The following is a 23,577-nucleotide window of genomic DNA, read 5'->3' on the forward strand; positions in this document are numbered from 1 at the left end:
TTTCCCCTACACATTAATTTCCCAATATGGACGTGCTTGGGGGCCATCAATCACATGGAATCTAATAAGTGTTTGTTCTATGCGAATGTCTTCCTGCAGATAATAGAATGAATCAAGCTTTCTTTAATTTGTGCTTCCACTTGCCAGGAGAGAAGCCCTTTTTCTCTTCAAACAGAATCTAACACTCGTGAATAATACGTCATAGGGAAATTACTTCTACCAGAGTTATATTTCAAAGGCCTTCTTCAAAGTAAGACTGGTCTAAACTGTGATGAAAAGCCTTGCTGTCTCAGGGTTGAGCAGGGGACTCTATCCCTCGAGCATGCCTATCGCTTAGCAAGGAATCCATAAAAGATTTATAACATTACCAGATAAAAGGGTAAGACATCTCTATACATTCTCAAACTGCTCCATTACTCCATGCATTAGCAGATAAATTTGAAAGCGTTTGTCAGAGGCGTCAGTATGAAAGCTGTCTTCAGTTGTATCCAGCACTGTTCGGACCAGTCCTCTCTTGGCCAGGGAGAGATTAAACAACCCCGTTAAGGATAACCCTGGGATTATGGTCAGTCACATTCAAGGGCAGAGTACAGAGAGCAGGTTGGAAAGAGTGGCCACCTTGAGACAAGAGCTAATGCTACCTAACAACTGGCTGTAAGCGGATGCTTTAGTCTCTATTGGACACTTTCAGGTGGAGGAATTAGTTGGTTTGAGCTGAAGACAGGACAGGCATATAGAAGCACTTGCAGGAATCAGTGTCATGGACAACTGGCTTTTTGTAGGTATGAAAGAACAAGGCAGGCTGGACATGCCCTTGATTTGCTGGAGACATGAACAACTAGCGTCAGGGGGCAGTTGAAGACTTGACTGGGCTGACACTGGTTCATTCAGTCACAAATACTAGGATACAAGAGTCTAATGTCCCCCATACCCCAAGACTTACAGGTACGTCATAGATGCCAATGCTAGACTTGACCACCTCAGTCAATTTGTTTGTTATGTACATTGAGTAATACCAGCCACACAGCCTGAAAGACAAACTATGTCTCTGATTACAAACTAACCTCACTTGAACTGTTCCTGGTAAATTTCAAAATCTATAAATGTGTGTGTCTTCTGGGATGTGAATTAAAGGATCACGGTCAGATAAATTTCCATGAATTCTGACAGTGTCGCTTAGTTACGCTACATAGATTGACAAACAGTAGACTTCAATGAAACAGTCTTCACTTTGTTGTGACTGTGTTGATGCCTGGTTGTGTACAACGAAACTGATTTACACAACCGTAATCAATATGACTCTGACTTTACTAGACAGGCATTATACTGCCCAAGTTTATAGTATTGTTAGTTTTCTAGCAGGCTGTATCCATTTACTGTATTCATGAAAAGGATCAAGGGTACAAAAAAAAGAGAGAGGAGAATTGATTTCTCCCTTGCCAGGAAAAATAACATTTTGTCCTCACATAAGCAGACATTGCTTCAAGTGCTACAAAACAGTCCATTTATTGAACATGACAAGTTTCTACTTTAACTTTCAGCTTTCAGGTTTATGAATAGGTATTTTTGTATCTGTGAAGTGCTCTTGAATGTTCAACATGAAATATCTCCACTGCACTGCCTAACCCAGCAACCCTCTGTGGCTGAGAACACATTAATGCATTTACAGCCCTTCTGCATTGTCGCACAAGAAAATGTTTATCTAGCCAATGTTGAATGTTAATGGTCTATTGTGGGCTACTTGATCTGCTGAGTGTGTTCCTCTATGGTCTCATAGCCTACAGAAGTAATCCAAGTCCTGATCAAAAGCATTTCCAACATCTAGACAGGACAAACCGAGGTTTCATGGCTCCCCAAATATCTTAGCTTGGATTCTACAAGACTCAACCAGGGATGTTATTCAAGAGAGGTACAAAAGTCAACTGTCACAACTCGGCTTCATCAAAGGTATGTTCTTCCTGAAATTTGGATTTAATCTTTAAGATGAATCACAGTAGAGACATTAGCTGCCAACTGCTACCGAATTTTCCACAATTACCACATCTGTTGTTTGAGACATAATTCAAGCTGCCTGGCCAGGGCGGATATGGAACAGGGCGGGGCAGGAGTAAGATGGAAGAGGGTGGGCTGGGAGGCTGATTGTACTTCAAACATAGACATGATAATCACCAGCGTAGAAAAAGCAGACGGTAATTATTACCCAGCTGCGAGTGAACCTCCACAACAACACATGTACTTTGCCAAATCAATCAGTCGCACATCCACAACGACATATGTACCTCGACGGATCAATCAGTGCTACATTAATGGTCAGCAGGAGACATTTGCCAATTCTCAGATTCCATGTTTATAGAGGGCTCAAGGTAATTGTGGGAGACAGAGGTCCTGTTTTTGGTGCTAGATCCAACTCCTAGAACACCAATCACACAACCTGTACACCATCAGAAGTTGTATCTTTGAAAAAGTCTTGTCCAGGTGTTTTCATTTTCTTGTCTTACCTACAGTCTGAGTACCTCCATGAAACAGGCATTACAAGGCAATCAACAAAACCCTTGCTATTCTGAAGTGTCATATGTGCGCGTGTGTGCGGAAACACAGAGAAGCCATGTTCCAATTAGGTTAATTTTGAGTTATCATGTCCAATCTCAGTCACTTGAAACTTTTCACTGTAAACTGAAACACCACATTCGATCCCAACTAGAAACCTTTTCTTTTGTCCAATCACGAGTGTCCTTTGCTTAATGCCCATGACAAATAAAAATTGTGATTCTATTAATTCAAGTGTTTGCGCAACATCTTATGCATGATCATGTGATACTGTCAAGATCAGTTTCAGATGGCTGTGACAGACAGGATAATGGAGGATCGTGCAAAGCTAATAATTGGAGTTACCTCCCCTTCAGGGGTCTTTCATATCGGTGACACAAGTCAAACAATACAATGCTTCATATAATGTGTTTCCTTCAAATCTGACAAGATTTTTTTCCAGCTGGTGAACCTAATCACACTGCATAAAACCCCCGAGCGATTCTTGCTTAGCGAGGTGTAAACACTGGACAGATTAGCCAGGTCCCTCAGATAAATCAAACCTACAAACATGATTTGGTTGCATGCGTGGTATTATAAATCAGGCTGTGCTGGAGTCAGACAGGCAAAGATCTCAGCATGCTTTAGCCAGCAGAGACATGATAGGGTGACAATATAAACTAAACGTGACTGGTGAAGCCAACACAGGCACTTAGAGATGATCCAGGCACTGCATTTACTTCAGGGAATGTAATACACGGCCATTGTGTGGCTGGCTCACACAGGAAAACACGCTTTTATCTCACGAGGAATAGGCTTGTCTCTATCAAAAGGGAAATGCACACTTGTATCTAGCTAGGAGGGAATACAAACTCGTATCTGCCTGGAGAGTATTGGCTGGTGACTGAGGTATAACACTGTATATACATCCATCTAGGTGAGTGTACACACATCCATCTACTTGTGTTCCAGACACTAACTGGTGAGACCCTGTAATGTGATTGCAATCTGCCCAATGGAGTAATTACACAGACTGGAAGATCACTAATGGAATATAAGGTCTTCTATGATGATACGGATTACACATTTTCCTGGCTGCTGTGTGGTAAGTGTAGACAGACTTGTTTCATTGTCACATTAAAATTGTGTAACACCACTACCCACAACAACTGGAAGAGCATTATTGGCTATAATTACCAAGTGACATCTACTCAATTTGTAGAGCAATTTTAGCCCTTGACAAAATAATGGTTCTAATGCACACCCCCTGCTTTCATATACAAATGCTGACAGACGAGTCGTACTGGCCACATTTCGTTACATCATTTTACATTTGTGTTAATAGAGTTTTTGCAATGCAATTTCCGAGGAATATTTACTGAGTAAACCATTTTCTATTTGCTACGCAGTAATGACAGACTAACCCTGCTTTGACCCCAGTATGTGGCACAAAAGCTTTCAATTGCCACTTTTTGTTACGGGGCATATGGATAGCATATCTGCACCACATTTGCCTTCTCCAGCTAAGTTATACATCCACAATGACCAACAATCCTGGCATTTCCTCCCTGACTAGTTTCCATACACTAGCGGGTGATTCATCATCCAGTGTTTCTGTAATTATATCATTACCCTGTCACCTGAAGCCTGACACAGAAGAGAAGCATGAATACATGGCACTTCTGGTTTCCACCAAACAGTACAGACGACATATGCCAAAGAATAATATTGATATTAATCAGTTTCCATTTACCACTTAACTAGGCATGCCTGGCAGCCAAACAACTCTATACCAAGGGCTAAAGAACAAAAATAAAAAAATAAAAAAAAAGGAACACGAGTTAACAGACAAGGACCTGAGGCGTTCAATTTATTCCCCTGTACACTGATGGACGGAATCAGTCAGGATACATGGCCATCTGATTGAGGCAGGGAATATCAGGTGAGGCTGCCAGATTACGACAGGTACAGTAACCGATTGCTATAATTGCTGATAACGGATTGGGCTCATTTAATGATAGCACGTAAATGATATGTCAGTCAGTCTAGGATAGTATTAGTATCACAGCACAAATGTCTCTCTTGTTGTGTTCATTAGTTGGTAGAAGATACGGATTGATCGATGACAGTCTACAGTGTAATCTGCCTCTGTTCTGCCCATGCATGCAAGCACTAATTACTCAATTTCACACAAGCTCGTGGTCACTGATTTATCTTATATCCAGCACACTGTCCACTATTCAACGTCTTACCAATAGATGGTCTCATCTAACCCAACCTAGTCAAAATAATCAAGGAGGCTTTATTGGTATAGAATATTGGATACCTTAGATAAGTGGCAGGAAGGCAACAAGAGATCTACTGTAATCGGTTACACCAAACATGACCCTGTCATAAATGAGGGAATTAATTTCAGGTGCTAAATATGGCCGTCACGATACCGGGCTCTGGGTGCTGCACTTGCCACTAGCTGGCAAGACGGATGTATTTATCAATCACTTGTGTGTGCAGGAGCTACTAAGACACTGGGTGATACACACGCCAGAACCTGGACAGAAATGTGTTTGTTTGATCCTCTGTGTGTGTGTGAGGAGCTTTCTTAAGGCACAATCAGCAGGAGATCAAAGGCAAATCAAGTTATCCCTGAGGACTAGGAGAAGGCAGGGTGCTTCTACACAAACACTGGAATTGTCATCAGTTGATGAAATTACAAGGCATGATATGGGCTTCAGACATGCTGACATCTGGGGGTGGTAAAGTCATCATTCTGGACATTCAGCCAGAGTGAGCAGAGCGGAGACGTGGGATGCACATGGTGATGCTGGTGTGGTGGTCACTTTCAGAGTGCCCATACCTGGTTTTTGGAAGGCTCAATATCTGTTTCATGTGAAGGTGAAAATTGTGATGAATCAGAAGTGATGTGGATCACTTGTTTCAAAGAAAAATGTGAAGCTCTGTTTCCAAGGGATAAATTTCATGTCAAATGAGGACCACCATATGTGTACTAGTTGGTGATTTACCTGTATCAGTGATGGTGATTTACCTGTATCAGTGATGGTGATTTACTGGCATCAATTGTGATTTACCTGCATAAGTGATGTTGATTTACCTGCATAAGGGATGTTGATTTACCTGTAATTAGTGATGGGGATTTACCTGTATCAGCGATGGTGATGTGATCTACCTGTATCGGATATGGACAAAGCTATGTGAGCCAATAATGGATATATACCTATACTGGACATGGAGAGAAGACTGAGTCCACTGCAGTGCAAGAAATCAGCCACTTTGAAAGGTAAATATCTTTCTCACATCTTGATTGGAAGAAAACATGAAGCAAACATGATAGACTGATGTACATAAACAGATACTTGATATATTCTTATCTTCTTACCCTTGCAAAAGGTCACCAAAGAATCATCATTCCATTAACAGGTAGTTTACAGTACTTCACATTCCACAAATAGGTAGCTTACAATATACCATCTCAGGTACTGACAGACCTGATAACATGGATGTTGCAGGTGTACTGGCCAAAGATCAAAATATCACCTTTACTACTTGTTGGCCAATTTGACTTAGACTACAGCCAACAACCTGGCCTAAAGTATGACTGACAACTCTATCTGATGTGATCTGGCCCTATCTGTTGTCTGTAGGCCATGCAATGGAGACATATGTCGCCAGTTACTTCCTATTTATCTTCATTAACTATGTCAACACATCATTTTTTGTTGGTTCATTTTGTGGCTTAAATCTACATCATGTCTGATGAATATCTACTAACTCACCCAGCTCTAGGCCAGACCAGAGTTTACTATTTTCTCACTTAACTAATGATTCATCAGCAAGGCCACTTCTTCAAGAATGACCCTTCCCACCTGCGCATGCCATACTCCAGTGCATAATGTTCGTTAAGATGTTGTGTCTGCCAGAGTGAAACTACTTATGTCATTTTGGCTCATGTATGACAGCATTAAAAAAATGGAGATCAGTCTTCTTGCCAAGTCTGTCAAATTGGAGGAGGTCTCATCAGATATCTGTCCAAAAACTGAGAAAGTCCCTGCAATGTTCACCTTTCGTTATACCAGTTCCAGTGTTTAATAAGATAGTTATCTATGGTAACAGTGTTGTGTCTGGTTGATACGGAAAGCTAATGCATCTATACATATCAGTTCCAGTGTTTAATAGGAGAGTTATCAATGGTAACAGTGTTGTGTCTGGTTGATACGGAAAGCTAATGCATCTATACCTAGTTGTGAAGCCACAGTTACTGGGTGGCATTTGTTTGCTATGTATCATCTATGTTTCAATGACAGACATGCCAATACCTCTTGGTGGTCAGGGGCTCTACTGGTGTCAGCAGGGCTACATGGGGGACCAAGTCGGCTGATGGCTCTCCTCCATCACATCAGACAGGCCTTCATGCTTACTCAAAGACCTCCCATTTACCTACATAGCATAGCCACTTTAACACTTCTCTGTGTACTTAGGTAAAATAGCCTGTCAATTTACACATTACGTGCAGAGTGTACCCTCATTTAGTCGAACATCAGAGAAAAATGCCTCTAGGTTAAAAATGTTTTCATATTTGGATCAATCTGCAATGTAAGCTGAAGAAATGGCATGTTAGTGACATGATGCTATGATTAGAGTTCTGTACTTTTCATGACATGTAATTGCTTGGTGGTGGTGAAGCACTCAAACAGACAGGACAGCGTCACACTGGACAGTCCCAAAATGGAACTGACGCAACAGCAGCATTCACTGTTGATTACCTTGACTCGGGCCATGAAACAAACAGCATGATAGTTTTGAAATCTACAGCTCGTATTAGTCAGGAACTTCAAAGCCTACAGTCCAAACTTACTGTGCACTTTCCTGCCCACTGCCCAAACTTGTCAAGGAATTCTGTCTGCAGCCCAATCCTGTTGTGCACTTCCCTGCCCACAGCCCATAGCCCATAGCCCATACTTGTTGTGAGCTTCACTACCAATTGCCCCAACTTGTCAAACAATTCTCTGCCCACAGCCCCATGTTGTTGTGTTTTTCACTGCCCACAGCCCGCACTTGTCAAGCCCCATCTATCTGTGCACTTTCACTGTCCATTGCCCAGACTTGTCAAGTGTCAAGCAGTTCTCTGCCCAAACTTGTCAAGCAATTCTCTGTGCCCTGTCCCTAGGTTGTTAGGCAATTCTCTGCCCACTGCCCCAAACTTGTCAGGCAATTCTCGGCTCACTACCTCTAGTTTGTCAGGTAATTCTATGCCCACAGTCCCAACTAGTGATACATTTCACTGTCAAGAGACATAGCTATGACACAAGTGACCTGCAGTCAGACCAAATCCTCTGAGATCCCCAGCTGGCAATATCTGGAAACGCTGCTTAACCAGATTACTGCACAGGCCGAGACTGTGGAGACCAGACTATCTTCTCTTTGTGATGAATCAGTTGTCAAGATAGAGTCAGAACATTAGGTACAGGTTTGTCCTAGATTAATTTCATACCCAGGTGCAAACTGTAAATCTAGGAGATACAGTGAACAGCTGAGCGGTGACACGGAGTTATCTTGCTATCTTGAAAGGGGCTCAAGGAATTGACCTGCACTGTTAAAGATGGTGCGGACAGCCCACAGCAAACTCTTTGCACCAGGTAGCATGTCAGTGGAGAAGAATGCTATTACCAGGCAATGGGGATTCAAGTCCAGAATGCTCAAAAGGAACATAAGTAAAATTACTTCCTCGTAAAATCCAGCCAAGTGTATCACACTCCCGGCCATCAAAAGAAGCTGCGGCAGTAATAACGGCAGCATCAATTAGTCCTGCATGCAAGTGCCTTAATCACTGAAGTCTTCGTGAGTACTGCTGGATTACTTTTTTGCAATCACAATACACTTCAAGGAAGTCTCTTATTGGGGAGTCTCAAGCCAATATTCAACGAGTCTAAAGCCAACATTCAAGAAGACGCAAGCCAATATTCAAGAAGGCTCATGTCTGACACCAGTAAAGGAAAGGTGTAACCCACATACCTGTCTGTCATTAATGTCCATAATACATCACTACAAATAACGTCTCAGAACCCTTTGTCAGTGCATGTATAAACTGTAATTCCCATGCAAAGCATTCATTGATCTTTTTCCAATTTTCAACAGACACCAAAGAATAATCTACAAAACCAAATAATCAGTTTTCTTGTGTGTGGTTGGCCTGAAGGAGCAGCTGCCATTACAGCCTGACTCGATCTGAGTCAAGGGCCAATGACTGCTGTTTATTACGTGTTTGGTTATACTATTATCAAATAAATGACATGATCAAATGGATTAATACCCTGTGATACCTCAGTGACGAGACAACAAAAGCTTTTGATAAGGGGAGATCTGTGGGCTGCCATCTAATGGCAAGAGAGGAAGTTTCAGTGCTTTCTCCACGAGAACATTAACGTCATGGGCCTGGGGCGCTACAATCTCCACCAGAGCTGTCCATGTAATTTACTGCATGTTTAAAAGGAGATTTAGTCTACACGGTTTAATTTGAAACACCACATTTCAGCGTAAATGAAATTTTGCAAACAGAAGTAGAAAAGACAGAAGTTTATCTGCAGACGTAAGAAAGCCACTCAGAGCTATTTCCTGAACCTAGTGACCTGTTCACTGAGCAATTATTCGAGGAGTCAAACACAACTGATACATTTCTGTATTAGCATGCTATGTGATAAGAAGCTGAAGAATGGGATGATGTTAAAGTAGTTCCAAAACTACAACATGGCAGCCTGAAGATGCAAGGCCAATCCTCCGGCTCCCAGAAACAATATGGCTGCCACATGTTGTTGAAACGGAAAATGAGAAGTTACTCAAACTTAATAGAATTCACTGTAACAACTTTATGCAAGAAGCAAGTATGTTCTCAGAATAACTGGATGAGGCAACAGTGGGGGATGCTACAAGGGTAATGTACAAGGATTACTGTGCAAAAGGCATCCATTTCATCGATAGAAGAAGCCTTGGATACACATTATGTAGCTAATTTGACTCTTTCAAGTTTGTCATCTGTTTAAACTCCACATCAGTGAGAGTCTCCCTAACCTCCTTGGCAGCATCATCTGCTAGTTATCTCTAGTCCCAACACACCCTCTTTGGGTGTCCCCCCTCTAAAACATACCATCTGTAGTCATCTCTAGTCCCAACACACCCTCTTTGGGTGTCCCCCCTCTAAAACATACCATCTATAGTCCCAACACATCCTCCTTGGGTGTCTCCCTCTAAAACATACCATCTATAGTCCCAACACACCCTCCATGTGTGTCCCCTCTCAATTATACCATCAAAAGTCATCTCTTGTCGGAACTTCCGTTCCGTGGGGTGCCCTTCCAAACAATGACCATCATCCAACAATTGTACTCCCACTCAAAGGCTGTCATGCATCATCACTGGAGGATCTGACTGGGCATGTCACTTAACACTCAACTCAGCATTTCCTTGTTTTACACCCAGCATTGCAACCCTTCATGTCCCACCACCAAGCCGTGCTGTTGTCAGCTGTTTGCCTCACGCAGCACCACATCCTAGCTACCAGTGGAGTGTCACTTCATCAATATCCTGTGTACATTCAGTCATGTCTTCATGAGTGTTAATTGAAAACTGATCAGTTGACAAACTAATCATACCCATATCATGTGACAGATTCAAGTAAAACAAAAGCCCTCTTCTTAGAAAATTTCACTTCGGCATATGTTTATTCATTGCATCAGTTCGGCACAAACCAAACCAATTTTCAGTCATCGATCTGCAGATCAGCTGTGACAGGTAAACCATGTCAAGTCAGCTCCGACTTTCTCCATGTGATCGGTCAGTAACACTCGTCGACTGTTTCATCAGATCTTACTTCGGCATCTCTATTGTTGGACAGGAAACATGGATGACCATCAGTGTCAGTGTTTGGGCCATCGTTATATCCAATTTCCCAGGTTATCAAATATGTGAATAATTCATCCTCACTGCCCGAGATGGATCACTATGGGAACATTTCTTATGAATATAGCTCAAATGTCTGCTAATTAATCACACTGGTGCTCCAGCTCATGTGCCTTGGGAGGAATATGGATGGTTTGTGTCACAACAGTATTCATTACTGTATGCATAACACCAGAAAGTGATGTGAGGAGTTTGGACTTACCCGGCCTTGGTTCCATGCTGTTGGGCATAGGCATCTGTCCTGCAGCACTGCCGGGAGGCTGCAAGGAGATTTCACATGTACAGTTTTCTAGTCTCTAACATCATGATAATTTGACACTTGACAATAAATCTTATTTGGGTCAGTAATCAAACTAGGGATATTGCAGGGTATGGTCTATTGACTTAACCAGATCATACTTCTGAGTTGGGGTTCAAGACCTCTCTCACCATTTTAGCCATGTAACTTTGTGATTCTTTAATATACAGCAGTTTCTAGACAGTACATCATCTAGGTGCTAAAGGCAATACAATGTGTTTCATCTAAGGGCTGAAGTATCTACAGTGAGTATTTCATCTGGGTGCTGAAGATTGAGAATGAATTTCATCTAAGTGCTGAAGTATCTACAGTGAGTATTTCATCTGGGTGCTGAAGATTGAGAATGAATTTCATCTAAGTGCTGAAGTATCAACAGTGTACTTCATCTAGATGCTGAAGCAGCTAGCACATGTATTCATCTAGACGCTGACAAATCTAGAGTGTATTTATCTAGCTGCTGAAGTATCTACAGAGTGTACTTCATCTAGATGCTGAAGCATCAACAGTGTACTTCATCTAGATGCTGAAGTATTTGCAGTGCAATTCATCTTAAGCTGAGGTATCTACATTTATCTTAAGTTGAGGTATCTACAGTGTACTATATCTAGATACTGTAGTATTTGAAGTGCTATTTATCTAGACGCCGAAGAATGTAATATGTTTCATCTAGGTGCTGAAGTATCTACTGTGAGGGGATGACGTATCTACAGCGTACTGTATCTAGATGCTGTAGTATCTAAAGTGTTATTTATCTTGACGCCGAAGAATCTAGTGAATTTCATCTAGGTGCTTTAGGATCTACAGTGTGTACTTCATCGGGGGGCTGAAATTATCAAGGTGTACTTCACTGTGGATCTGGAGCATTCTTAAACTCTTCACTTCAGAGTAATTTGATACAGGTCACTTCCACTTATCTGGTTTTAAAAATACATGCATATTTCATTTTCTTCTCCCCTGTGAAAGCAAAGGGGCCCTTTGATGGTACTTTCCAAATAACTTAACAGAAGCTTTACAGCAAATTTGGCTTGAATACCATCTCTGGTGGTTTCATGTGTTTTCACCTGTCACTTTGCATTCATTGTAAGTATTTCATTGTGGAATAGCTGAAAATCTCCCAAGGTAAATACACATCTGGACAGAGGTTCATAGAGCAAACCTCACCTCTAACACACTACTTCCCTGTACCACGTACTTTTTATTCATCATTAAATATTTATTGTATGTTCAGACGTATCAAATAACGCTAATAACACCCCATTACATCAGTGCAATAGTCTGTCTGCAAATAATGAGAAATCTAATTTGTCCAGAAGGAAATTCATTTCTACACTAAACATTGTTCCTATGAGATATTGAGTAGGCCTGATATCATTGGACATTATAAAGTTTATTGATGGGAATGCACTACTTTCATTTTGTGTGATGAATATCCTTCTTTGAAGTGTAGCTTTTCTCATCAGTTGTTGTCAAACCAACAGCTGTTGCTAAGGCTCTCTCTGATTGGCAGGATGTACAATTGATTTATTACGCCAGCACTGATTGGCTTATGAAAAGGTAATCCGATTGGCTGTTCACATTGATGGTGATTAGAAGACAACTAGTAGATGGGGGTATGTTTTATAGTTTTAATGACGTTCTGTAGCAGCCGAGCAAGCAGACTGATTGTTGCTAGAGGATGAAGAGGCGAGATTTCCTTCTGGAAGGAATAGTGAAACAAACATGGATGGAGGTTTTTCTTGTGAATACATTTTGATAGTTGGGATTTCTTCCTTGGATGGATGAAGCAGGAATTTGAAATCAGAGATCACAGAGGATGGGATCGCCTCAGACACACCATGCAAGCGGAATTCAATTTTATCTCATTTGATTAACGGTGAATTTGAAAACAGACTTATTTCATTTGGTAGCTATACTTTGATGTATGGGGCTGGCCTGCGTCTGGAACAGACTGTACTGTGCCAGTCTGGGCTAATCTAATCACATACAATCTGTCTTTGATTTTTTACTCGCGCTCTTTTTCTGCAGTTATTTCATTCTCATTAGTTCCTTAATTACCTTGACGAGGAGCTATCGTAATTACAGCTCAGCAGCTGCAGTACCCATGGCAACTGTTTATACAGGAGGAACATACCAACTTAATAGACTCCTAATGTGGTCAGAATAATTACAATGTGATTAATTTTTCTCTGAGATCTCATTGTATTGAGGGCAAAGTTTAACCCTACACAGACTGCCAAAATGCATACTTGGATACAAGAGGGATTAACTCGGGTCTGTCCAATGAAGCTTGATCAACTCGATGCCAATAAAAGTTGACTCGATGCCTAATCTGTAAATAGCAATGGGTGGCCATGTTTCTCATTCAGCAAAGATGTCCACAAGTTGGATAACCCAGTTTACTGAATTGCAAAGTGTTGTCATTGTCAGGGGGGTTTCGGTAACACAGCCTGCTCTGGGGCTAAAAAATCCAATTACTTTTGGTGGGATCTAGTTACAGGATGACATTGGTTTCACTTTGTGCCATGGGAAGTGGCCCCGCAACAAGCAGACAGCTCAGTAGTGCTCCCCCTCCACACATGCCACTCAAACAACTCCACTTAGGGAAATGTTTTCACATCACAGGCTTTGTGATCAAGACAAGTTCCCTTTTATCTTGGCAACACAGAAGTAGAACTGATGTTTGACTGCCGAGCTACGACTCCCTCCGGATCAGCCCTCGCAGGCCACTGACTATTACTCTAGTTATCACAGTGACGTTACACCAGCTAGTCACGAGTCTGAGGGCCCATCTCAGGATGTACTCATCACATGAGGCCATGGTGGACAAGGTAATTGTTTTTGTTATTGGAACCCATGTGAGTAACTATGTATAACATCAATACAAGGTACTCCAGACATTGTAATGGCTTGCCAGTTATACTTATTCATCATCAAAATTGGCTCAATGATCAATTCACTTCGCTGCTGACTAGTTCAATATCTTCATGCTTCAGATTAAACTGCAAGAGTCAATGATCTCCAGCCATAAACTCTGTGTTAGTTTGGAATGGCTCTTTGGGAAATATCAATGCATGGGCGAGCGAGTTGCTGTTATATCTCTTCACTTATTGTCTGGTAAGATAGTAGATGAATTATACAAACATATTCCATGAACATAATGTCCTGACATCAGATGGAAGGAAGTAATATTTTACACTACCCATTGGGATGGTTTTCAATAACTTTTCAGTGGGAAGTACAGTAACACTGTTGCATTACTAGGACATTTCACTGGGTACTAGCACACAGGAGCCCGCCCATGTAATGAAACATCCATGCTGTTATTCATGAATATCTACGTCAATTTATCAAAGAAAATTGTTATGTATTTTGTCCCAAACCATTTGCATGGGTAGAGTGTAAACCTGGGTTACTTGAGCCTCGCAATACTTCTCTAATCACCATTTCAATTTTACTTTAAGAAGGATCAGTGAAACTTTTATGCAAGTATATGTTTACGTCCGAGGGCTAAAACAGCTTACTGGAATATTCAGAGAATTAGGTGATGTTGCATTATACTAAATGAATTATTTATATATATTGGTCCATCTACAGCTGGTACTTTTCGCTAACACCTGGTGTCGTAATTGATAAAGTTATTCATTGACACAATTCTGGAATTTGTCTACCAGATAGTCCAGACTGGTAGCGCTGGTCCATTCAAGACAAACGTGCCTTGCTTTAGTGTATCAGATGGCTTATATCTAAGAATTTGACACAATCTCATTTCATCTCTTTTCTTCATGTTTTTCATTACAAATGCAGTCAATAACTGTTTCCATATACTCTAATATTATTTTCCACATCATGTTATTTCATGTGTTACATGTTTGACATAAGGATATATGATATATATATATGGCAATGGCCATATCTACAGCCAAACTTGCTGAACAGATGCATACCCATAGAACTAATCTATTCATTTGTTTGTGCAGCAAGGTAGAATTGATGAATTTAGTGATATTTGTTGAATATGTACTTACTGTGTTAAACTCAACTTGGTTAGGCATCCGGACCCCTGGACCCCGGGGTCCACCTGGATAGCGTGGGGACATATAGGGCTGAAAACAGACAAAACCATGTTATCTTGGGTAACACTTGGTATATACAGGGTGGGGACATTAAGGCTGAAACAACACAGAACACTCTCTGAGCAACCGATGAGTGGTCTGAAATACAACGGACAGGGACACAGACAACAGTCAAACAGGTGAAAAAGAGGTAACAATTAACAGAAACATATGACATACAATACTTATCACCAACATGGCCTGATATTATTTACTCTTCTTCAACAAGAAACTACACCTGAGTTTTTTGGGGTGGTTTTTTTTTTTTTTGGTGTGTGTGTGGGGTTATTTTTGATCAAATGATCAAACATCCATGAAAATATTTGCATGTACTTTAGTTTTCTAAATGCTATCCCTGTCCCAGTGTTTTCCATTAGTTTGCTGTCTCAGACTGACTTCTTTTTATAAACTGGTATCATGAATCTGATACTAGTTGTGTAACAACTGCCTATTGTGTTCATGCTTGTGTTGATATGTCAGGCACTGGATCTCGGTCATAGTCAAAGTCTCCTCCTCTTACTGCTATAGTCAATAATGTCAGAATGTATCCTAACAACTAACTTCAGTTCATTATGAAAAAATACCTGAGGTAAAAAGAAATTGGAAAATACCACGCCACACCCATCCCAAATCACCAAATTTATAGATGACAGGCATGTGTGACATGCAAAGTACACATACAGACTTAAGAATCACATACTTGAGAAATGTGATTCACACTGACTATATATTGAAATCTTGGCCTACAACACTCAATCAGAGAAGCAGATCACTTCTAACTTAAACACATACACAAATGTAAAGGGTAAAGGTAAAACAAAGGATCATAAAGATCAGCAGATCCTGTCATGGCAAAGGGGTGAAACTCACTATTCTTTAATAAAAGTTTAATTTATGCTATGAAGACATCTTTGAGCAGGCATGTGTCTGTATATGAAAAGCTCAACATAAATCTTTTGTTTGAAGTTAGGATATTCCCTGCACCTGCCCATTCTAAACAAAATCGAAGAGGATTCATTCTGCAGAGCCGTTTTGAATGCCTTTTAATATACATGAGGAAATTAAACCTGTACTGTGCAGTCAAGACTCGTTTAATCTTGTAGAAAATTGAATTTTCACTAAACACAGTGATGTCAATATCCTGTGATGTATTAGTCAGGGGCTGTACAGCTCGAGGCAATATACTTAGATCTATGCGAATATCCATCAACTGGATGTATTTATGGTGAACAGCTCGTCAATTTGCAACAAGGCTTATCAGATGAAATTCTTTGGATAGCAGACAAGTTGTAAGAATCCATCATTTCAGATTTAAGTGAAGATAATCAAGCTAGTATATGTTACTTGAACTCCATTTAACCTTCCACCATGTGCATGCCTTAACATGCACGCAACTCCTCCGCTGGTGCAGCACTTAACTTCTACCTCCTAATTCATATACGCTTTAACTAAAACAGGCTGATGCAAATAGATTAGTTTGTTAGATTTTCAAACTATGGGTTGGTCCTTCTTAAAAGCCCAGGCTGACCATGATATATTACCCATTCCCAAAGGCCTCATAAAGCAAAAATATATGATTTGGTTTCTACATAATCAAGTTGCGTGATTATCAAAGTATATCTAGCACCACAACCAGTGTGTATAGTTCAGATATATCCTGGGAGGGGAATATTAATCAGTATGTGCCATCATGGGAGGGAATATGGATGGGAGGCTGACTTTGTGGAAGGAAATCTGATAGAACAATTTGGTGAGGTGGGGTGGGGTGAGAAGAGAGTTTGGGGTTAAGGCAAGAATTGGGTTGTGCAGGGGATGTTGGGGTGCTTCAGAAGACAAGGAGGATGGACACTGGTTCAGAAGGCTGTTAATGGTTAGGGATGCATGTTGGAAGATAGGGATGGATGCTGGGTTGGATAAATGCTAAAAAGCTGGGGACTGACAGCCACATTCAGTTATATAAAGTACCCTTAAAATTTCATGTACGAGAAACCATAACTATATATGGTTATAAGAAACTTGTAAGAAACTTATAAGAAACATGTTATGTTATTTCATATTGAATCACACAATCCCCGTGTTAGTTTGAAACTATTAAGCTTAGGCTGCCAATCAATTTGCTTGGAATGTCAGCATTAACTGTGACAAACACACTTAGACTCAATGACAGGCCCCCTCTTATGTGCTTGTGTCTATTTCACTGATTGATTCACAACAGCAGGTGCTTGTCCTGATATGTGTTCACCATAGAAGGGTTAAATGACCAAGAGAGTTTAGTTTTACACCACTTTTAGCAGTATTCCAGCAAAATCACAGCGACAGACAGTAGCAATGGGTTTCACACACTGTACCCATGTGGGGAATCAAACCCACGTCTTCAGCTTGACAAGCAAATGCCTTAACCACTGGGCTAATCAACCACTCAGTGGGGCTGCAAATGTAGCTAGCTCTGCTAAAGAGCTAATCATTTTGAATTATTACAGGCAAAAATAGCAAGTATTAACAGTCCTGTGCAAAGTTTCAGCTAGATGTAGCTAATAGATTCTTTTAAAACACCACCACCAATTAATGCTGCCATTATAACTATTCATAAAGTAATTGGCATTACGTCTATGGAAATGCAACATAATATCCAATCAGAAACATTTTGAAAATAAGAGTTTGTCAGATGTTTATCATTACTCAGGAAAATTAATTTAATACCCCAAATAATATATATTAGTATGCATAAAACTGCCTAGATCTATCAGAGATAAAGACCTGGAAATATCTAGTGATAACAAGTAATTACGATTTATAGGAGTTGTGTACTTGTGTTCCAGACTACATGCTCAACAATACAGAACATGAGCAACATGACTAACGAGTATGCAATGAAATTAGATGATCACTGGTCCGGTTCAAGTGTTAAGTACATAACATTTAAATTCAATTACCTGCACAACAAGACGCAGAAACCTATTACATATTTAATGACTTTGGCAATCCTGATAAATACAGCCGTATGTCACAAAGATGTGTAATGCATACTTTACCATTAAACAGAGTTATTTATGGATGCCGTTTCCCCACACAATATCCCAACATTTGTTCGTTTCAGATGGAGCACAAGACTTTCACATGTGGCCATCAATGCCATGCCAGCTGGTCGTATAACTTGATGGATAAGATTTTGATAAGATTTATCAATTTAAACCTCATCATCCCCTTCCAGTGGGGCAGGAAGCACAAGACAGGTAGTGAGACTGTTAACGGTATCTGTGAGCGGTATCGGGAATGAATGAGCTGGGCGAATAATGAATACCTCGCAACTCCTCAGGACAGGAGGGACACAGTGCATGTCAAGTACTTCTGTTGCGATACTCAAGGCAACAGTAAAGTTGTCACAAAAGACCACGAACTCACCGTGATTCAAGAGAACACATAATGAAATTTCCTGACTTTTGAAAAGGACATAAGTTGGACTGGTCAGCCTGTTTGAAAGAGCAAATAGTTGCTTTCTTAAACAGTTGAAAGTGAGTGAGTGAACAAGTGAGGATAGTTTTGCGTTGCTTTTAGTTCCAGCAATAAGTGGGAAACCTGAACACTTTATTGCCTGGTGGGGAATCAAACCCTGGTCTTTGATGTGACGAATCAACGCTTTAACCACCAGGCCAGCTCATCTCCCTTCTATTTAAAAGGGATTCTTACCCAAAATACATTTTAATAAGCAGGTACACATGTAGTGTCAGGTGATATTATGGAAATAACAGCATACAGGCATTTTCATGGTTTTATCAACACTTGATAAGGTATTCTTAATATTCACACCAAATTCAAAATAAATCATGGATGACAGTCATGTCTTTGGAATAATTTCTCTATGCTCAAGGTGTGGAGGCAGCTGTGAAAGTCACGAGAGGGTGATAAGTCACTTTCATCCAATCACATCAATGGCTGGGATATTACATCTTTAAGTTTGTCCAAAAGTTCGTGATGAAATTCTAGAGTCTGTGCAACATTGTATTTTTGTGGACTAGAGGTATAATACCTAGTAAGAATACATACAGGTTACTGTAGCACTTGGGTATTAAGATTCTATTATTATGTCCTGTATTGCAATCTGTCCTGGTCGCAACCCAACACCACCTCATGTGGAGGGACACTCATTCAAGAGAATATTGAAAGCACTCAAGTGTATAAATGAAGAGATTTATTATGGTGGGGCCTTCCCTAAGGAAACACAAGTCCACCAATTTGACATATAAATAGAGAACAATAAATCCTGTTGAGATTTAGACTGGCCAGGAACAAATTATTGCCATTTTCAGATTGTAGTGTGATGAGATCAGAGGGCAGACATCTTGTGAAAGACGTGTTAGTTATAATGGGTGTCTCAGTCCACGATGAGAAAGGGTGCCAAGAAGGAGAATGTACACACTTTTATTCTCTTGTATCTATTACTCATTTATTGACTTTCAGAACATTACAGAAAGACCCTGAAAGATACGAAGATACACGATGAGACGATAGAGCAGACAGCAATGAGAATTCCTACCCCATGCTGCTGGCTCCCCTGACAGCTTTCAATCTACTCGGGTAAAAATAATACTCGAACTGTAACTTGTGTTTCTTTTTCAGAAGCTTAATCTTGAAGACAAACTGGTGAATTTCTTTAGGAACAGCCAGCCAAACCAGAAGAACGCCAATCCATTACATTTCCCATCTTGACAGGGTTGGAAATTGTAGGCAAACAAACAGTGTTAATGAGAATGTTTTTCTCTTGGTTTCTGTATCTTTCAATCCAGTTAAAAGCAATCATTTATCTTTCAGATAACTACTCCACTGTCAAGATGTCGCAGCCTACAACAAATTGCTCTACAAGTTTATGGTTCAACTGGACCAGGTAATGTGAACAGAACTACATCATCAACAGGAACGTGGTTTCAAAGGATTCAGGGTCTGCTGGAAATGGATTTTAATCAGTGTTCACTGGGGCTGAGATCTGGAAAACTGTTCAGATGATCCGAGAATGAAGTGCAGCAATTCCACAGGCTGTAATCAGCATCAGATCAACTTCCATGTCAATCAGGGTGGAAAAGCACACTGTGATAAACTGATAGCAAGCATCTCAGAGCTCAGTATGTGCACCAAGCAGGAAGCCTGGTCCAAGAGCTGCTGCAGATTCACCAATCCAACTTTTGCCAATTTCATGGTGATCAAGAGGTTAACAAACTGTGATCAGTTGACAGGTACGAGTCGTTGGATAAGGTAGCTTGATATACTCAAATCCATGATCTGAAGGGAACACATCAAGTGACAAGAATCTGGTCGTTGGATAACACGCAGAAAGTAGCTCTCAATTTACTCAAAGCCAGGGTGATCAGGTGACAGGTATGTGCACTTGCATGTGTTGGTTCAAGGGATGAGGCAGCTCCAGATGTTCTCATATTCCGGGTAGCCGAGAAGTTAGCTATACTGTTGTTGGTTTGGTATGTGCATATTGGAGGATATCTGTAGTGCAGGAAGCTTCCTAGTCTGGGATTAGGATATCAATTTAGGATATCACTTGACAGCAGTGTACAAAGAGAAAATACTATCACTAAAATACTTCTGACATAGCCCTATCTCATCAAACCCATGTGGACAGACCATGACTGAAGGGAGGGATACTGCAAAGGGTTATTCAACAGAAATTACAGATGTTTATTCAATAAGAGAGCTTTCAAAACATGACAGGATCTCGATGGATCAGGATGTGATGTTTAAAGAGAATGGTGGGACTTCTGAGGAAAAGGATAAAATCTTGAAAGATGATGGAATATTGATGATGCACATGCCAAAAGAGGGTGACAAGGTTCTGATGGGTAAGGATCATATCTAATGGAGAAAGGATGTGTTCCTGAAAAAAAAACAAAAGCACAAATAAGCATAAATAAGAAAGAGATCATAATGGATAAGGAAGGATCCAATCTCAATGGATAAGGATGTTATCCTGTTGGAAAATGATGTGATCGATGGAAAAGGACAGTCCCAGAGAATAAGGATGTAATCTCAATGGAAAGGGATGCAATCCCAGAGAATAAGGATGTGATCTCAAGCGGTAAGGATACAATCCCAGAGAATAAGGATGTGATCTCGATGCGATCCCAGAGTATAAGGGTGTGTATAATCCCAGAGAATAAGGATGTGATCTCGATGCGATCCCAGAGTATAAGGGTGTGATCCTTGAGATCGCAATCCAAGTGAGTAAGGATATAATTCCCAGGAATAAGGCTGTAATTCCAAAGGAAAAGGATGCAATCCCAGAGAATAAGGATGTGGTCCCATTGGAAAAGGATGCAATCCCAGAGAATAAGGATGTGGTCCCATTGGAAAAGGATGCAATCCCAGAGAATAAGGATGTGGTCCCATTGGAAAAGGATGCAATCCCAGAGAATAAGGATGTGATCCCATTGGGAAAGGATGCAATCCCAGTGAATAAGGATAAGGAATGGGACTTGTGCAAGTAAATGTTGAGAGCACGAATGGTGGCAAGTCGGCAGAACAGCTTCATCTCTGAAACTTGATTGTAATGTTTCCTCATTATGGTGACGTGTTTGTGTTGCGTGCCCCGCCATTGAGGATAATGGATTGCACAAGCCCCCTGCTGATGCCGCTGTCAGGTAGGTTCATACTTTACTTATGTGCTGCAAGCAACTGTACATTCCATTTAACGTTTCACTGGCTACACCTATTACTTTGATGGTGTTTTAACATTCTACATGGACTCAGAGTGCAGTCTAGCAACCAACTCACATGCTGTCATGACATATCTGGGAAGACATTTCAAAACATGAAATATTCCCTTGCCTACTTCATCCTTTTATGAGGCTTTCATAATTTTGTGGAAACAGATGAGTTTGAGATCACTTTGGTTGATAGGAAGCCACCAGTGCCTCTGCGTTAGTGAAAATCCATCTGACAGGGTTGCACATGTGCACTGTTCATCAATGTTTGGCCTCTTATTTTTTAATAGATGGCTTAGAAACAAAATGGCCTCCAATCCCATGATGGGAGGTAAAAGGTTTATAAACGAACTTCCAGATTACTATCACTACTGGCATGAGTGAGTATGATTTTACACTGCTGTTCGCAATATTCCAGCAATATCACAGCAAGGGACACAAGAAATGAGCTTCACACATTGTGTCCTTATGGGCAATCAAAAGTCTTCATAATAGAGCGAATGCTTATACCACTGGGCAACTCCACCGCCCCCATTACTACTAGCAAGCGAGTTTGTTTGATAGCTATGCCATGGTAATTAATGAAAGGAAAGCAATGTTTTACATTAAAATACCAAGATACAAGATATTGTTTAGTTCACTTATGAAGATTTTAAACATGTTATTTACAAATTCTCATTAACCAAGAAAAGATTTTGTTTGTTTCTTTTCTTAATTCCAATATTTGTAATGTATTCCTTTTTTGGGGTGACATTTACTTGCAATCATAAACCTTCTTGAGGTTTTATCTGAGTGTCTTCATAATTTACCTATCGAGACATCCCAAGGTCAATGTCTATGACTGTACAACACCATCAGCACTATTTTGCCTTGCAATATTGATTTTAAGGAAAAGTAGGAATCATTGAATGAGCTTTCAGGACTGTGTGAAATAAAATGAACTTAATACTGTATTCAAATCATCAGTTTCTTACTTTAAAATTAATCAGAAAAAAAATTTGACTTGTGTTTTTTCTTAAGCAAACTTATGATTTGAATGCAAGTTAGGATTCATACAAAAACTTGAGAAAACTGAAAAATAAACAAAAATCACAAATAAAACAAACTGTCCAAACACAGTGATGATGGCAGCCTCACTAAAGTAATGTGCATGTTTCAATCAGTGCAAAAATATTATACATTCTATGTAATCATTTATGTTGTCAACTATCTGTAATAGAAAGATAGTGATCAATATTTCTCCATCTTCCAAACGTAATCATGCAGTACTTCCGCCACTGCACCTCAAGAAGAAATATCACTTCTGATATTCAGAACTAATTTGTCCAGCTCCAAAATGGACAAAAAGGAAGATATCTGCAATTTAAAACTGGAAAATATTACCTCAAGAAAGTTTCTTCTCATGATTGCTTAAAATGAAAATATCATTTTTTCCCCACAAAGAATGTCCATCTATAGAAATCTTAAATGAATCCATGTTTTTATGGATGGTATTTCAAAGAAAATCTGAAACAGCAACCAGTCCTTTGAAACGAGGAAGACAAGTTATTGATCCAGTTTCCTTGCAAAATATGCGAAGAGATGGAAGACAGAATATATCTGGTTCATTAGTGGATTACAACAAAAACATATTTATTTGTGTCAGAATTATTAAAATATTTGGCAAGTCATTTATGACAAGTCTCATCTTACAACACAATACCAAAGAAACACAAACATTTACCAACTTTAAATGTTTTTTAAAAACACAGCATAAAAGCATTTTGAGCTACAGATAATGTGATATTTGGATACTCATAGCAGCAACAGTGTTCATTACTCAATCAATGTTAATGTGCTCTTGAGTGAATATGCGCCGCTTTTAGCAATATCCCAGCAATAACAGCAGGTACACCATAACTGGGCTTCGCACATTGTACCCATGTGGGAATCAAACATAGGGCTTTAGCTTAACCACTTGGCTACTCCA

General features: G+C 40.1%; 1 protein-coding gene and 1 long non-coding RNA gene across 20 annotated transcripts in view; one reads left to right on the forward strand and one right to left on the reverse strand.

Moving 5' to 3' along the window:
* The window catches only part of LOC137290899 (single-stranded DNA-binding protein 3-like), a 99,180-nt gene that overhangs the window by 23,440 nt on the left and 52,163 nt on the right, over positions 1 to 23,577 (reverse strand). For all 19 annotated transcript variants that reach the window (XM_067822082.1, XM_067822079.1, XM_067822077.1 and 16 more), the window contains 2 exons: positions 14,818 to 14,895; positions 10,697 to 10,754 (listed from right to left, as the gene is read on the reverse strand). In XM_067822082.1, the coding sequence (XP_067678183.1) occupies positions 10,697 to 10,754; positions 14,818 to 14,895 (136 nt within the window). The remainder of the gene's footprint in view (positions 1 to 10,696; positions 10,755 to 14,817; positions 14,896 to 23,577) is intronic.
* Positions 1,778 to 20,823, forward strand: LOC137290902 (uncharacterized). The gene is made up of 4 exons (XR_010957238.1): positions 1,778 to 3,631; positions 4,291 to 4,468; positions 4,943 to 5,821; positions 19,714 to 20,823. It is a non-coding gene; the product is annotated as an uncharacterized lncRNA (long non-coding RNA).

This window comes from Haliotis asinina, chromosome 7 (assembly GCF_037392515.1).
Source record: "Haliotis asinina isolate JCU_RB_2024 chromosome 7, JCU_Hal_asi_v2, whole genome shotgun sequence".
Classification (NCBI taxonomy): Eukaryota; Metazoa; Mollusca; class Gastropoda; order Lepetellida; family Haliotidae; genus Haliotis; species Haliotis asinina.